General features: G+C 44.7%; 1 protein-coding gene and 1 pseudogene across 2 annotated transcripts; both read right to left on the bottom strand.

The window, feature by feature from the left end:
• Positions 1-2514: 2514 nt before the first annotated feature.
• LOC311529467 (olfactory receptor 4D1-like) lies at positions 2515-3677 on the bottom strand (annotated as a pseudogene). Its single transcript has 2 exons — positions 3094-3677; positions 2515-2764 (listed from the first exon to the last, which is right to left on the bottom strand). The product of its transcript is annotated as an olfactory receptor 4D1-like (transcript).
• Positions 3678-11041: 7364 nt separating this feature from the next.
• On the bottom strand, positions 11042-12010 carry LOC311529743 (olfactory receptor 10A4-like; the record flags this gene model as incomplete). The annotated part of the gene is made up of 1 exon (XM_084645941.1): positions 11042-12010. The coding sequence occupies one exon, from the start codon at positions 12008-12010 to the stop codon at positions 11042-11044; it is 969 nt and encodes a 322-aa protein (XP_084502067.1).
• Between the last annotated feature and the right edge of the window lie 2142 nt (positions 12011-14152).

The raw sequence follows: 14152 nt of genomic DNA, 5'->3' as shown, positions 1-14152 counted from the left end.
GCAGCTCCAGGCTGCAAGGAGCTGGGTGAGGTTTCATTTCGGGGGCGCTGTTGTCTCTTGGTCCATGCTGACCCCTTGTGCTTCAGCAGGGCACAACATGGACCTGTGCCAAAAGGACCAAGGGGAGGAGCTCAGCTGTGGACCTGTTCCCGTCAGAATTGCTTCTTACCACAGTGCTCCAGCGTGGCTCTCAGGGGCCCTGTGCTGCAGGGGTAGATAGGGTGGCTCAGTACGCGGCACTCTCCCCTCGGAGTTGGTGCCGACCCACAATGAACCATCACAGTGGAAGGGGGCGCTGTTTCTGGTGGCTGTTATAGCTTTTGGATGAACTGAAAGATCTTTCCCGACCACCTGTGGTCATTGACAAGTCAGTGAGGCAGCAGTGGCATGTACACAGGTGCACTGAACATGGCTCATTCCCTTTAGCACGGGGTGACAGACGTACACACACACACTGAGCAGGGTGCATTCCTGTGTGGTTACCTATCTGCTGTTTGCAACACTTGTGATAATGACAAAACAATAAACAGAGCCTTGTAATGTTTTGTGACTTAAGGTCACTGATAGTTTACTTCCTTATGCCAAGTCATTGAGTAACTGCTCCTCTTCAAGCTAGACGGCCTTCTACTTCCCCTAACTGCTTAAGCCATTCTTGTATGCAGTGCTGTTGTAGCCGCCTGGGTCTCAGGATACTAGAGCCACAAAGCGGATGAGGTAATATCTTTTCCTGGACCAATTTCTGTCTCTCTCACCAACAATAAAAGATATTACCTCACCTACCTTGTCTTTCTAAGTAATTTTTACAAGACTAGACCTATAGGTCTCTTGTGTTTCTGATTCCATTTCCTCAACCCTTTATCCTTTACTTCCTATATAACTATCATTATTGAATGGCTATGTAGTCATTGCATGAGCTATAATTGTCTCCATCACACACACATATGGACAGTTTCTATTTGCACAAGGTGTTCTTTCCTTCCTGTCTTAATCATCCGTTGAACAGTGTTGCATGACGTTATATATTCTGCATCCCAGAGGTGCCTCCATTTCAGTGGTTCAGCACAGGGCCCGCCAAGTAAAAGTTCTCTTTTATATTCATTTGATGCCTGGCTAATATACTCTGTGGGCCTGTGTAACGAAACCCAACACAACGTGAGACAGAGGCGGTTGGATGAGATAATCTAGAGGTCCCTTTTGTCCTTAAACTCTGTAACTCTCTGACAATATGAAATACATCAGTGATATGTGACCGTAAATGTTTGGGATGAAGCAAGCACAGATATAGTAGAAGTGAATCTTAAAGACAAACAAAAGGAATCTCTGACTGCCAAACAGCCCCAGAAGAGTAGGAGTGATTATCTTGTGTTTTTTTCAAAGACACAGTCTACACTGCCAACTCCGTAGGGAAATGATGTTAGGAGGAAGTTATAGGACGTTTCATAATCCTTGTTCCTCTACATAAAATGCTTCAGCAGGGCACAACATGGACCTATGCCAAAAGCAGCAAGGGGAGGAGCTCGGCTGTGGACCTGTTCCCATCAGAATGGAAAGGTTATGCTGCCACAGGTGATTTATTTGTTTCCTTATTCTCCAGACTCTGATCAAACCCTTGGTTCTAATTTACAGCAATATTTGAGAAGTAAATCTCCTACTGAAGTCAATGAGACCTCAGCTCCTGTGCAAATAAAGCCCATTCTGAACTGTGATGAATGGAAAATGATCAAGGACCTTGCCAGGTTTCTTCTATTAAAGTGTTTCTTTTGAAGAACTGAATTTTTTTTTATTGTTCTCAGATCCAAGGGTTTGGGTCTGTGGTCACCTATGCAAATTGGTGAGGATTTTTACCAAATCTTCCCCAGGAAGTGGGGTGTAGGAGTTGGGAGGATTTTGGGGGGAAAGACGTTTCCAGACAACGTTTTCTCAGGAACCCAGATAAAGTTTGGTGGTGGCAGTGGAAGTTCAAGGGCAAAGGGTAAAATAGTTTGTACCTTGGGGAAGTTTTAACCTAAGCTGGTAAAAGGAAGCTTAGGAGGTTTTCATGCAGGTCCCCACATCTGTACCCTAGAGTTCAGAGTGAGGAAGGAACCATGACAGAAGTGGAGATGGGTTAAGAACTTTTGACTTTCTTTCAGAATGACAGGCAAAGATTATGGATCTGAAACTGTGTAACAGAGTGGATCCCGAGTGGGAGAAAATCAACCACAGGTCTGTGGAAGTCAATGGGACAGATCCCCAGGTGTTTTAAATCATTGTAGTTCCACTGAAATCGAAGAACCAGATCCGTAGTTGGCATAAATAGCCCTAACTACTCTGGAATCAGTTGAACTGTGTCAGTTTACACAAGCTCAGGACCTGGCCCTTAGTTTTCAGTCTTTGCTTCTGGTTACCTCTTATAGTATGTCTGCACTGCAATTAAAAACCTGCCACTGACCCAAGCCAGCTGATGTGAGCTCACTGGGCTCGGGCGCACAAGCAGTTAAATTGCCATATGGATGTCTGGGCTCAGGCAGCAGCTTAGGCTCTAGGACCCTGCAAGGTGGGGGCCGACAGCTGGGGCCAAGCATAGATGAAGATGCAAGATATGAATATTAAGCTCACAACCATGACCTGGGCTCCGCAGATGGACAGAGCCTTGTGCTTCCCTTCTTGTGACGTTTGTTCTTATCTTTAGTAAGATGACAGTGTAGGAAATAAGCAGGAGGATAAATATTATTTTGACAAGCCCTCTGCCATTAGAGACCATCAGCAACTCAGCCAAGTAGAACTATTTCCCCATGTTTCTTTTTCCCCCTACTGTTCTTCACACATTCTTGTCAATTGCTGGAAATGGCCCACGTTGATTATCACTACAAAAGTTTTTTTTCTCTCCTGCTGGTAATACCTCACCTTACCGCTGATCACTCTCGTTACCCATGTTCTCTGTATATATAAAATTCCCCTACTGTATTTTCCACTGCATGCATCAGATGAAGTGAGCTGTAGCTCACAAAAGCTCATGCTCAAATAAATTTGTTAGTCTCTAAGGTGCCACAAGTACCTCTTTTCTTTTTGCGGACACAGACTAACACGGCTGCTACTCTGAAACCCATCAACCAAGTAGGTGTCCATGCAGGCCAGTTTGATGATTTGAGGGACATGACGGTAGAAATTGTTCAGGATGTTTGGACCACAGAATGGCAACTGGAGGATCAGTCCAATCTGAACAGCAGAGTGAGCCAATCTACCCAGCCAAGCCCTTGCCACCAGCCCCATGCAGACACCATGGTTCATGATAATCAAGTAACGCAGTGGTTTATAGATGGCCACATATCGAACAGCAGCCATCACCATGAGGACTCCAACCATCGCACCAGCGATGAAGTGGAAGAAGAACATCTGGAGGGTGCACTCGTTGAACAAGATGGTTCTGCACTGGGAGAGGAGACCCAACAGCAATTTGGGAGCATTAACTGATGAGTATCTGACATCTAGGAAAGGCAAGCTGGCCAGCAGGAAGTACATGGGGTGTGGAGCTGGTGGCTGGCGATCACAGTGGTGATAATGGTGAAGTTTCCCAGTCACGTTGTCAGATAAACTATTAAGAAGATGACAAAGAGGAATCACTGCACCTCAGCAGTTTGGGTGAGGCCCAAGAGGACAAATTCTGTCACTGTGGTAGGGAGGTTCTCTTGCTCCATTCTGTGTCTTTAAATTGTACCTGAAAAATGAAAAAAATAGTAAATAATAGTTATAATAGTGATTAAAAAGTTCTTGTTTTTTTCTCCCTTTATATTATATTTTCAATATTAACTTCACCTTAAGACCAATGTTGTGTTTGTGAATTTCCTAATTTTCCTAAATTTAACACTTTGTCCTCAGCCCCACTGTAGGGGAACCCTGCTTTAACTAGGAGGGCTTTGCAATCATGAGGTAGTTGGGGGTGAGGACAAGTGGTCTGCTCACCAAACAGGCCCTAGCAAATCATAGACTTCAGTCATGACCTTGCACCCCTTCCATGTTCTACAGAGTCCTCTTGGTATCCAGAGGCCCTGTCCTGGGAATGAGTGGGTTGCACTTATTCAGAAGTTCTCAGAGTCCAGGGATTCTCAACATGAGGGTCACAAACATGTTTCAGGTGGTCACAATGAGCAGACTGATGTACACGTATTGTTCAATGGCAGGGAGATCCCTGCTAGATGAGAGGGGATATGGAACGGACAAGCTTGAGAGCCACTGATTTAGGGGATTCAGATGCTGAATTTATGAACTCACTATCAGAGTTACTGAGCACCTGCATTCCGCAATAACACAGCAAGCAACTTTGCTCTTTCTAGTGGCTCCTCCACAGAAGCAGTTTGAGCCTCATTGAGTGAAGTGTGAAGAGCAGGTGCACCCTACCTCTGGTCACTGTATATTTTATGTTAGTGCCTATGGCTTGTGGTGCTTGCCTTAAATCCCACCATTTGAAATTGTGAACCCAAAAATTTCCATGTCCCTCAGTTCCCCTTACAGACGTGGGGATAATATTACTGTCCCCTCGTTTTGCTGTGAGGCACTCAGGTACAATGGTGATTAGGTGGACAGCTTGAGGGGAAGCCAATACAGATGGCATCCATTCCCTGGAGTCCTCAGAGACTGCCTTGTCCAGTCCACTTCTTACAACATGGATGTTTGCGTGGCATGTCCATGAGAACTGAAAAACATGAGCTTGTATTGGTTGAGATAAACACTCAGCCCTGGTAGCTCAAAGGTTGTAGGAGTCCCATAAGCCACTGTACGTGCTCTAGTCAGGAAAGGGGAACAGGGAGACCTGCACCCTGCTCTGGAGACATGTCTCTGAGATCAGAGCACCATAGAGCTTCCACATAGGAGAAACAAATTCTGAGTGAGCTAGTAACAGGAAGGGCTAAAATGACCATGGCAACAAAGGTTCTGTGAGCTGTTCTCCCCCTAAATCATGAAGGCTTCTCCGAAAACCCTTTAAAAAAGACATCACTTTTTAAGAGCTAACTTCTTTACCTCCAACCTGGTCTCCCTTTCCTCACAGAGAGAATCTCCCAACCCTCACCTGCAAAGAGAGGTGAACAAACACCTGCTAGTATTAGAATCATAGAATATCAGGGTTGGAAGGGACCTCAGGAATTCATCTAGTCCAACCCCCTGCTCAAAGCAGGACCAATACCCAATTAAATCATCCCAGCCAGGGCTTTGTCAAGATTGACCTTAAAAACTTCTAAGGAACGAGATTCTACCACCTCCCTAAGTAACGCATTCCAGTGTTTCACCACGCTCCTAGTGAAAACGTTTTTCCTAATATCCAACCTAAATTTCCCCCACTGCAACTTGAGACCATTACTCCTTGTCCTGTCCTCTTCCACCACTGAGAATAGTCTAGAACCATCCTCTTTGGTACCACCTCTCAGGTAGTTGAAAGGAGCTATCAAATCCCCCCTCATTCTTCTCTTCCGCAGACTAAACAATCCCAGTTCCCTCAGCCTCTCCTCATAAGTCATGTGTTCCAGACCCCTAATCATTTTTGTTGCCCTTCGCTGGACTCTCTCCAATTTTTCCACATCCTTCTTGTAGTGTGGGGCCCAAAACTGGACACAGTACTTCAGATGAGGCCTCATCAATGTCGAATAGAGGGGAACGATCACGTCCCTCGATCTGCTGGCAATGCCCCTACTTATACATCCCAAAATGCCGTTGGCCTTCTTGGCAACAAGGGCACACTGTTGACTCATATCCAGCTTCTCGGCCACTGTCACCCCTAGGTCCTTTTCCGCAGAACTGCTGCCTAGCCATTCGGTCCCTAGTCTGTAGCGGTGCATTGGATTCTTCCGTCCTAAGTGCAGGACCCTGCACTTATCCTTATTGAACCTCATCAAATTTCTTCTGGCCCAATCCTTAATTTGTCTAGGTCACTATGAACCCTATCCCTGCCCTGCAGAGTATCTACCTCTCCCCACAGCTTAGTGACATCCGCAAACCAGAGCATTAATAAAGATGTTGAACAAAACCGGCCCCAGTACCAACTCCCAAGGCACTCCGCTTTATACCGGCTGCCAACTAGACATCAAGCCATTGGTAGCCCGATGATCTAGTCAGCTTCCAATCCACCTTATAATCCATTCATCCGATCCATACTTTTTTAACTTGCTGGCAACAATACTGTGGGAGACCGTATCAAAAGCTTTGCTAAAGTCAAGATATATCACGTCCACCGCTTTCCCCATATCCACAGAGCCAGTTATCTCATCATAGAAGGCAATCAGGTTGGACAGGCATGACTTGCCCTTGGTGAATCCATGTTGACTGTTTCTGATCACCCTCCTCTCCTCCAAGTGCTTCAAAAAGGATTCCTTGACCACCTACTCCATGCTTTTTCCAGGGAGTGAGGATCCCGCCCCATGGACTTGTGCATGTCCAGCTTTTCTAAATAGTCTTTAACCTGTTCTTTCGCCACTGAGGGCTGCTCATCTCCTCCCCATACTGTGCTGCCCATCCAAGAGCAGCTCCTGCAGAAAGTGGTGAGTCCCATGGAAGGGGATGGCATTCGGGCACTAGACTGTGTAAAATGGGCCTGACAGATGACCCCAGTGCTTTCCTAGGCACTTTTTAGTGGGAAGCCACGGGAGTTGGATGGGACAGGGCAACCTGGGCCCTGCTACTGTCTCCCTACTTAGATGGCAAAGCCCAAATAATCTATATAGCCCTAAATGAAGAGCAGGCCAGGAATTATGAAGCGGTAAAGGCAGCCATTCTTTTGGGTGGAGCTGTCTGCGGAGAAGTACCGCCAGAAGTTCCGAACAGTGAAGTGGATGTGGGCTTGCAGCCCTGGGCATTCACCCAAAAGTTAATGGACTGGGCAACCCAGTGGCTGAGGCCGGATGCCTAGACAGTGGTGGAAATCACTGACGTGCTCATTCTAGAGTAGTTTTAATAGGGTCTCCCCAAGAACATAAAGCTGTGGGTGAGGCGGCACCAAGCGAATACGGTCAAGGCAGCTGTAAAGCTTACGGAGGAGTACACAGAGGTGGACTTTCCAGGAAGGAGGGATGGCAGAGGAAAGAAGTGGAGACAGGGAGAAGGCCCATAGAAACCCCATCTGGGAAGGGCCTGCAGAATAAATGGGAGGACACCTGAGGGGCTCCCACGGGGTTCAGACCGGTGGTCTGCTGGCGGTGCGGACGACCGGGACACAAGAAGGGGGCTGCCTGCACATGGATTGTGGGTGGAATTTTGTGGCTTTGAAAATCCTGGAGGGCAGGGAAAGGGGCAGAAGCTGGCCACCATTCCAGTAATGGTGAGGAGGAAACCTCAGCAAGGCCTGGTGGACTCGGCCTTGGCCTGCTGTCTGGTACAAAGGAAGCTGTTGAGGCCACACTGGTGGATCCCCAGTGCAAAGATTGATGTAGAATGCATCCAGAGGGATAGGAGGCTACCCTATTGCCCAGCTGCCCTATGAGGTTCGGGGCAGGCATAAGTGGCAAACTGGCAACGGGTCGAGGTAGTAAAAGGCCTACATTATCCAGTGGTGGTGGGTACGGACTGGGACCCCTTCCCAGGAAGGAAGGTGGGCAGAGGGAGAAAGCCCAAGAAAAGAAAAAGGGGAGAACCCCTGAAGACGGTGTAGAAATCCCCGAGCAGAAAACCCCTAGACAACAGAGGTGGAGAAGGGAAAGGGAAGTTATGGTCCGGATGTTCACCCCAGGGTCCTTGACCAGAGAGTAAGGCCCGGCAGAGGTCCTTGTTAGCTGACCCCCAGAGGAAGAGACCCAGGCCCCATTGGACGAGCTTGGGGGACAGGAAGCCCTAAGTGTCTGGGAGAGGGCAGGGACCAACCCCAAGCCCCTGATGGAAAGGAAGGAGGGAAAATAAAGGGAACACCCACGGAGCTGTGAATTGTGTGAGGACCTGTGAGTCGGTGGATCTGTGGCGCCATCCAGCCCCCACCCCACACACAGTGTAGTTTCTGTGGGTGGGGGATGAAAGAACCCCACACGGCATACCCTGGAATAGACCCAAAAGAGCTGAAAAGACTCCCCCGTAGAGCTCCCCCCTGCCTCAGGTAGAGGAAGGAAAGGATGCAGAGGGGAGAACCTGGCAGTTGGAGAAGGGGGAACATTCTTCCATCAACCTCGTTACCATTCCTCAGGGGGTTGGAGTTATGACACTGTCAGAAGAACCCCGTCCATTGCTGTGGTATCTTCTGTGTAGCGTCTACACAATACATTATGGCACCATAGCTGGACTCCTAACATTGTGCTCCCTTGAGCTAAAACTCCCTCAAATGCAGATGGCCACCGCAATGCATCACTTAAGAACCAAATCCAGTGCTCAACAGGTGTCTTTCTATTGACTATAGTGAGTACTGGGTCAGACCCTAAAGACCAGTTTTTTAAAAGTATTTAGGTGCTTACAGATGTAGATGCAAACCTAATGGGATTTAGAAAGGTTCCTAAGCAGGTTAGACACCACATTCTTTCAACTAAATGAGAGCCAGGCACTGTTGAAAATCCCTCTAGGCACCTATGTGATCATTACGCACCGACATACCTTTAAAAATTAGGGCCCTTAGGCACTTAAAATGCAGTTAGACTATTAATAGGATTTTTCAAAATCATTCGGGTGACTAAATCCCACCTCTCTAAAAACCTTTCTGTATATTCGAATACATTTAAAAATCTGGTCCTAGCTCCGCTTAGGTGCTTTGAAAATCCTACAAGGTGCTTATTTGCATCCTTAGGCAACCTGGGCACTGAGCTTCCATTTGATTGTTCAAATCCCTTATCTGGCTTTGAAAATATCAGATTTGACCCTTAAAACCATCTATTACTTGAATAAGTTTCTTGGAACATCAGGCTCTCTCCCTCAGGTCCAAAGGAATGGCAAAAATAATTTGTTTAATTTAAATTGTTGCATGGGTGTGAGGGCGCTGGGTGGTGTTGGTAGCAAGTGACATACTTGGAGGTCAGGCTAGATGATTTCATGGTCCCTTCTGGCCTTAAATGCTATGCTGCTTGCTTATGTTGTTAATTTGTTTTCTAGACTGCCAAATATTTTGTGTTGGTCCTGAAGAGACAAACAATAAATAATTGTACTTGATCAAGTTACTTTTTATTTACAGAACAATTTAACTGCCTTTGGGTCATAAAAATCTTTCCTTACAGACAGAACTACTTGAACTATTTTATTGTCAATTACAAACATCTTTCTTTCTTTCTTTCTTTCTTTCTTTCTTTCTTTCTTTCTTTCTTTCTTTCTTTCTTTCTTTCTTTCTTTCTTTCTTTCTTTCTTTCTTTCTTTTGTCTACATTATTGCACCTTAGCCATACGTGAAAATTTATAGCAAACATAAGGGAACAAAATAGTTCTCTGAGCAGTTTATGATCTATTGCTCAATTAAACACAGAACAAATAATAAATAAATAAAGAAGACATGGGGAAGATGATGTTACTTGAACATACTTGGGGCTTGTCTACCAAATAGCTGGAAGTTGAATCTAGGCAAATTCAGACTGGAAATAAATTGTACATTTTTAATGGTGAGGTCAATTAACCACTGGAAAAAATTATTGAGGTATGTGTTGGCTCCAGGCAATACTGGATGTTTTTACTAAAAGTTATGCTTTAGGAATTATTTTGAGGAAGTTCTATGGCCCATGTTATACCGGAGGTCAGACTAGATTATCACTGTGGCTCTGTCTGGCCTTAGAATCTATGAATCTAGATAGACTCCAGCCAGACAAGATATATAAGAGGTGGCAATGGGAGAAAACCCTATAAATGATGTTATCCAACACTTTGATTACAAGACCCCATTTTTAATTCCTTATAACTTCCTAAAACTTTAACCATTTGGGCTGATAGTTTTCGTGTTGGGTGTCTGCCTCAGTAGAAAATTTTCTTAAGGGTTCTCCCAAAAAAGGTTCAGTCATTTCCAAGAAAGAGATTACGGGAAAATACATTGGTTCCCCTGTGTTAACAAAGAGGAATAATTCTCTTTCCGGACACTCTAGCACCGGTAGGCATTGAAGCAAATAAATTAAATATGAGGGGGGGGGTCACCCTGGTGTCAGGGATGCACCTTTTGCTGGTATAGGGAACAACACCCAGACTTGGCCAAGTTATGAGCATTTGAAAAAAATCTCAGTTTCAAGCTCAATAGATGCTTCTTAGAGTTCCGGGCTTAGAGCTCCTGTCCATCACTGGACAGTGCATGCCCATCCCCACAGAGCGTGCTCCTGCACGAGGCAAAATAAGCCATGTTGGACATCCCTTGAAATTGCTGATATCAGACTAGATAATCAAATGGTCCCTTATTACCTTAAAATTGATGAATCTATGCTATACACCATAATCGTACAATCTGATCTGCTAGTAAAAAATGCTATGGAAGTCAAGAGCCATCTCCCAGAGTTGTTGTGTGATCTGATCAGGTTGGGCATTGAAAAATCTATCAGTGTCATAGGAAGCCATGCATAAGTGCCGAGGAATGTTATTTTAAATTAGGCCAAGAGGGAGCACTGGGGAAATGCATTCGACTGCCGAAAAACCACAGCCCGACCCAAAACCTAAAATTCTGCACTGGACTTCCAGAGCAGGAAAAGGGGAAGCCTAAATGGACTTTTCTATAGAGCTGGTTGGAATTATTCAACAATTAAAATTTTGGTGAAAATTGTTAAATTCCAACTAACCAAGATGAACATTTTATGAAATGTTTTTTATGTTAAGTTTTTTTTTTCTTTGACATTTCAAATTTTGAAGATGTAAAATCAGGACACTACTTTGATTAAAGATTATCATTTGATTTTTCAATGATCTTTAGATCTGGTCAAAAGGTTCTGGCTATCAAAAGTTTGAAGAAATAAATATTTATTTATTTATTTCATTTAAGAAAAGTTTCTCTTCCTATTTTCCCAACAGGTTTAGAACAGGTCAAAGTTTTTCAAATGGAAAAATTCCAATTAAAAAAGTGGGGGGTCATCGGGAGAAATTCAACAAAATGTTTATGAATTGCCCTTAGTCCCCCCATTTTGATTGACTCTGCTTTTCATTCTTTAATTTATCTGGTTGTGTGAAGAGATGCTCTTCCCTATTATTTTTCTAAAGGCTCCCTTCACCTCTTTGTTCCTCAGAGTGTATATTATGGGGTTCAACACTGGGGTGATAACTGTGTACATGAGGGAAATCATTTGATCACCCTCCGGGGTGGAGATCGACTTGGGCCTCAGGTAGGTGAAAAGGGCTGTTCCATAGAACAAAGTCACCACCATGAGGTGGGAGGAGCAGGTGGAGAAGGCTTTACGCCTTCCCTCTGCCGACGGCAGTTTGAGGATGGTGGAGATAATGCAGATGTAGGACAGGATTATCAGCAGGAAAGGGCTCAGGATAAACAGCACGGACAGAGCCAAGACCACAATTTGGTTTTTGGATGTGTCTGTGCATGCCATCTTTATCACTGGTGGGATGTCGCAGAAGAAGTGGTGGATGCGGTTGGAGCCACAGAAGGGAAGGCTGAAGATCCACGTGGTTTGAGCTGCTTCCACCAAGATGCCAATGGTCCATGAAGCACCCACGAGCTGTGCGCACACCTGGCCACTCATGATGGTTCTGTAGTGCAGGGGGTTGCATATAGCTATGTAGCGATCATACGCCATGGCTGCGAGAAGGCAGCATTCCGTGAGGCCCATGATGGTGAATATGTACATCTGGGCAGCGCAGCCTGCAATGGAGAGGGTCTTTTGCTCCACCAGGAGGTGAGCCAGCAGCTGAGGGACCACACTGCTTGTGTAGCAGATTTCCAAGAAGGACAGGTTGAGCAGGAAGAAATACATGGGGGTGTGAAGTGAGGGATTTAGCTTTATAAGGAGGATAATGAGCAGGTTCCCCACCAGGGTGACCAGGTAGATGACCAGAAACACCAGAAACAGAAGGATTTGGAGTCTGGTAAGGTACGAAAACCCCACCAGGATGAACACATCAGAAATGGTCTGGTTCTCATCAGGCTCTCTCTCAGAATATGTCATCTGCAAGGGTGACAAAGAGAGAGAGACACTGGAGCTGAATCTGAAGAATACCATATATGTGAATGTGAATCATACAATTCTTACTGGTTTCCTACATGTTTTGGACGCGTCAGACAAAAACTTGCTGCAGTTCTGTATATAAAGATGTAACTGGGCCCAATCATCATTGAGTATAAACTGGTATAGCTGTATTGATATCAATCAAGCTATGACTTTGTAGATCACCTGGAGATATGACTGTGACACTGCTTCCCATATTTTTGATAGTAATAATATGATATGATTGTGTCATAATCCTAATGTATTTTATGCAAAATAGCTTATGTGAGGTATCATTGGAGAGGTTATGATCTACTGAATATGATTAGCTTATTTGTATGCAAGTATCATTGCTGTATCTAAAGTTAGCAATATTGACTATACATCTGTACTACAAAAGTGTTTGTATCTGGGGAATGCCCACTAGACAGAATGCAATCATTCTGGCTGGCTAACTGGGAACAAGTCAGTGGACCATTAGGAAGAACAATAGGTCTTTAAAGATGCTAATCTCCCACCTTCCTGAGAAGCTTTCCAGGGAAGCTACAAACTGCCTGTGACCTATGGCTGCTTTGACAGTGCACGGTCATGTGTTCAAGTCACAAGGTTCTGGTTTCCATGATAAAACACCAGTATTTTTCCACTGAGGGGTGTAGGAATAACACTGAAAAATAATAATGGATTCCTGCCATATGTAAATCTTATTTAAGTCAGGGGAGTGAGATAATTAGGGTTCGTTCTTCACTGAATCCCCGCCCAGGATGACTGCTGGAAACACCTAAGGAACAAAGATAAAGGGGGGATAAGGGCTGAGCCCAGGTTGAGAAGGTGTCTGACCTGTGAAAGAAATACCTGGAGTTTTAAGCTGCAAGCAAGAGCAGCATGCTTTCAAGAACGTCTGAAATCTGCCTAAATCAACATTTAGGGTGAGAAATTACTATTTGTAACGAGTTTCTTTAGTATATTAAGCTTATATTGTGTTTTTGTTTTATTTGCTGGCTAATCATAGAATCATAGAAGATGGGGGTTGGAAGAGACCTCAGGAGGTCATCGAGTCCAACCCCCTGCTCAAAGCAGGAGCAACACCAACTAAATCATCACAGCGAAGACTTTGTAAAACCAGGCCTTAAACACCTCTAAGGATGGAGATTCCACCAACTCTCTCTTGAGTGCTGGGCAATTCCCTAGCTGAAGCCTTCCCATGCAGTTCTGATTTCAGTGTCTGTTTCTTTCCACAGCTGGATGTGTCCCTGCCTTCATTTGTGCTGGAGGAGGATGAGGGCCTGGCTCAGCAGGACAATGTAAGGAACCCCAGGCTTGTGGAACAGGTGGGCTGAATGTTACCCCAGTACATCAGGTGGCACCTAGGGGGCGGGGGGGCAACGCATCACAATGACCACTTTGACACCAGTGCAAATACAACTGTTTTACAACACATGGGGATCTGATAAATTTACTCTAAAGGAGCTATATCAGTTTATACCAGCAATGGAGGAATACCAGTCTCCAATAGCAGGGGTTCTGTTCTTCCTCTTCGAACACATTTCTTTTCTGTCTACATGAAAATTCAAAAAGGGAGCTTTCTTTCTTTCTTTCTTTCTTTCTTTCTTTCTTTCTTTCTTTCTTTCTTTCTTTCTTTCTTTCTTTCTTTCTTTCTTTCTACAGCCACGTTTATCAAATAAGATTTCTCAAATGAGGGCAAATTCTGATCTCATTCAGATCTTAATCACGAGAATTGTGATACGAATGCAAGTATTCCCACTGCAATTACAATTCACATACGTGAGGACTACTCACATGAGTAAACTGATGCTGCTGAGTCCAACATGATTGAAGCACTTTAAAGAATGAGAAGTGCAATAAATGGTGAAACAATGGGGGATTTTGAACTTTTGTGTACTATTAAAAGTTATTCTTCCTTAAATATTAGAGAACAACTTAAATCATTCCTGCCATTACCATCACAACATTTGTAATGCATTGGTTTCTCTCAATATTCAAAATAAGAGCTAGGGCCAAACCCTTTGCTGGTGTAAATGTTAACCGCTCCGTGGGTATAAAAAGAGCTATACTGCTTTACAACAGTGGAGGATCTTTGTCCAA

This window comes from Lepidochelys olivacea (assembly GCF_965140295.1).
Source record: "Lepidochelys olivacea isolate rLepOli2 genome assembly, chromosome: 13".
NCBI lineage: Eukaryota > Metazoa > Chordata > Testudines > Cheloniidae > Lepidochelys > Lepidochelys olivacea.
The sequence above is the reverse complement of the archived record's forward strand: the minus strand, read 5'-3'. Positions and strand labels throughout refer to the sequence as shown.